We start from the raw sequence: 3,305 nt of genomic DNA on the forward strand, positions 1-3,305 counted from the left end.
TCCCCTTCTTTAGAGCTCCCCTTCCCCCCCACCCCCATGCCAGAGGCTCCCCGCCTCCTCCTTCTCGCCTCCCTCCCAGACTTCCCCGACGTGACATACCTCCGCTGTCACCGCGTCCATTTGTCAAGTTAGCTCCTCTCCCGTCGCCCGCTTTGCTTCGCCCTCCGCCTCTCCCAAGAGGACGAGAATCCTTCGGGAGAAACCGCGTCGCCAATGAGGTACCCCGCTTGCCTTCGGCGTTAGTCCCTCCCGTGCCGCCTGCCTTTGGCCCTCTGACGGAACCTCCTCTGCATATGCGGCCTCCCGCGCTGATCATACAGCCCACTCCGCCGCCCCAAGTACTCCCTCCTCTACCGACGCCCGATGGACAAGTCAGGCTACCAGCCATGATCGACACAGTCCCGCCCTTCAGCGATTCCCTGGAAGCCCAAAACATGGTCGACGTCTTCCCCCCTGGAGCTCGCCCCTTCGAGAACGGCATCGAAGGGGGTCCCTTTAAGAGCGAGGACGTGGGCAGCGCGTCACGAACGTCTTTCACGAAGCGACCGCGCATAGAATTCAACGAATTTCATGACCTGATCGACTTCGAACTCAACCGAACGCCTCAAGACAATCTAGCCAAAGATCTAGTTTCTAGGGAAGGAGGAAGTTTTCCTAGACTCGAGGGCAGCTCTTCAACTGCCAATGACTTCCTGAAGCCTCCCCCTTCGCTCCAGCGCCCGACGCCATTAGTACCTCCTCCTCCCCCTCCATTTCCCTCAGCAAGGAAGCCCCTCACCCCCTTCCCCTTGGGTCGGCCGGAGCAGAGTCGGCCCGAGGTACCCCTGCCACGGCCCTCGCCCAGCTCCAAGGGGAGGATGGAAAAACCCTTCCAGCCGCCACAGGTGTTGGTCAACGACATCCCTCTCGCGTTTACCACACGAGGCCCTACATTCTCTCCCGTTCACATTAATGTCCCTGGTCACGTGGTGAAGATTCCCCCGCCTGGAGGAATTCGTCCGCCTAATCAGCAGGCAATTCTAGGAAATAAACCTTCTTTATTACGCGAAAATCGAAGCCCCACACAAACAGAAAACGGCCAAAGGAATAATCTCCGACCTCCTGCAGGATTTGGAGGCCCTCGACCTGGAGTCTTGGTAGGGTTTCAAATGAAACTTCCTCGCAATCAACTCAGTCCTCCTCCGCCTCTCCGGCATGGCGCAGGGGCTCTTCCAGGCCCTAGGCCAGCAGCTGTTCCTTTGCCAAAGGAGAATCTCGCGGTCGCACAACCAGTTCGCAGCGAAAAGAATAAGCCAAACGTGAATGGTGTTTCGCCGAGTAGCGCCCCGGTGCGTAACTTTGACAACCTTCAACCATTACCCAGCTCTCATCCTCCACAAACCGCTGTCCCTTCGACGCCACCTGTTTTCCGCGCCCCACCCCCTCCCCCTCCCCATCCTCTGCCCAGTCGAAGTCCTCTCTTCTTCCACATCCCTGAGATCATGTCTCCACCGCCTCCTCCTCCACCTCGGCTGCCGGAATTCCACCCGAGACCCCCGCCCTTCCACCCGTCGACGAATGTTCCGACGATCCCGAAACCGGCGCACTTCCCCAGGGACGACTTCGACGCCCCGCCAAGGAACGAGCACCAGAGGGACTTCCCTCAAGACGGAAAATCCTTTGATTTCCAAAATTCCTTAGAATTCCAAGGAACGGACACCAGAAACCGCGTCCGATTCCCTTCCGGCAACGAGCTCGAGAGTGACTTCATCCCCGTCCACGACGTGTCTCAACCGCTGCCTCCGATGATCCTGCAGCCACGCCTGTCGGAGAGCCACGCCAAGATGATGAGGAACCTGCGCTACGGCGTCAATGGCGAACCTCTTGACATATGGATTCCTATTCAAGTCACGGGACGTAAGTAGAGATCGCCAAGGATATACGGGTTTGTCTTCCATCTATTAATTTATATCTGACGAAATAGAAGAAATAGTTATTTGTACATCATCTGTCTTTCTAAATGTTATCAGCTATCTATTTGCTGATCTTTTTTAAAACCAATTACCAACCTTCGGCAGGGTGAGAGAGACATAGAGGAAATTTCGCTCTTTAGGGTAAACGCCTTTGTTTACCACTTATATTTAGAGGTATTTTAAAGTTAGTCTATTTTTCTATAATTTTCCCTTTCCATCGATTAGACTTGTTGACCTCAACAATGGGACGAGACCTGATAAACGTTGATAAAACAACTTTTTTCTACTTTTAGGAAAAAAGTTTCTTTCACTTAAGATTCTGTTTTTTTTTTTAAATACACATTAATTTGCGATAATTATGTGTACTAATGATTATCGTTGTCTCCATCATCTTTATCATAATCATGATTTTAATGAAAGCATTAGTGGTAAAAATATGGTGACGGTAATGAAATATCTATAATAACAATTATAATGATACTGATAACGATGATGATACTGATAACAACGATTAGTATAGATATACTGCTCTCAATCTAAACCTATAATTCCCATCTTCATCGCCCATTGATGCTTTCCCTAATCATTATATTCACTGTTCCATCTCTTCGCTGCCTCCCCTTGACCTGACCTCCCCGCGTGCATGACCCAGGATCGCAGCTGAGGCACAGCTCCGACGTCGGCGGGGCTGCAAATCATGAGCCCGACTACCACGACTCCTTCGGGGAAACGTACGACTATCACGACGGCAACGACTATGGTGACTACCATGACTACAACGACGACTATGGTGACTACGACTACCATAATCGCCGTTCTGACGACGCAAACAACGACGCGAAGAAAGGGGAAAAGGTCGTACCGAAACCGAGGGCGTTGGACGATCCTGCGGCGTCCGAGGGACCGAGGTTTGACGTCGGGAATCTAAAAGGAATAAATATCGTTAGGAAACTAAATTAAGAGAGAAAGGAAGAGAAGGGGAAACGCTATTAGGTAGGGAAAGAGAGAGAGAGAGAGAGAGAGAGAGAGAGAGAGAGAGAGAGAGAGAGAGAGAGAGAGAGAGAGAGAGAGAGAGAGAGAGAGAGAGAAGAGAGAGAGAGAGAGAGAAAAGAGAGAGAGAAAAGAAAGAGAGAGAGAGAGAGAAAGAGAGAGAGAGAGAGAGGAGAGAAAGAGAGAGAGAGAGAGAGAAGAGAGAGAGAGAGAGAGAGAGAGAGAGAGAGAGAGAGAGAGAGAGAGAGAGAGAGAGAGAGAGAGAGAGAGAGAGAGAGAGAGAGAGAGAGAGAGGCGGGGCATAAAAAGAGAAAGAGAGAAAGAATACGTTAGTGGGTGTGCTATGTATAGAAATCACATTCA

The 3,305-nt window shown here is 51.3% G+C and overlaps 1 protein-coding gene across 1 annotated transcript in view; it reads left to right on the plus strand.

Annotated features, from left to right (window-relative positions):
• LOC125026857 overlaps window positions 1-2,952 on the plus strand; it is a 21,683-nt gene extending 18,731 nt beyond the window's left edge. The window contains exons 5-6 of the mRNA XM_047615458.1: window positions 1-1,896; window positions 2,605-2,952. The exon at window positions 1-1,896 is cut by the window's left edge and continues 768 nt beyond it. Of these exons, the coding sequence (XP_047471414.1) occupies window positions 1-1,896; window positions 2,605-2,912 (2,204 nt within the window). The 3' untranslated portion in view covers window positions 2,913-2,952. The remainder of the gene's footprint in view (window positions 1,897-2,604) is intronic.
• Window positions 2,953-3,305: the final 353 nt, after the last annotated feature.

The sequence above is a fragment of the Penaeus chinensis genome, chromosome 1, assembly GCF_019202785.1.
Source record: "Penaeus chinensis breed Huanghai No. 1 chromosome 1, ASM1920278v2, whole genome shotgun sequence".
NCBI classification, from domain to species: Eukaryota; Metazoa; Arthropoda; class Malacostraca; order Decapoda; family Penaeidae; genus Penaeus; species Penaeus chinensis.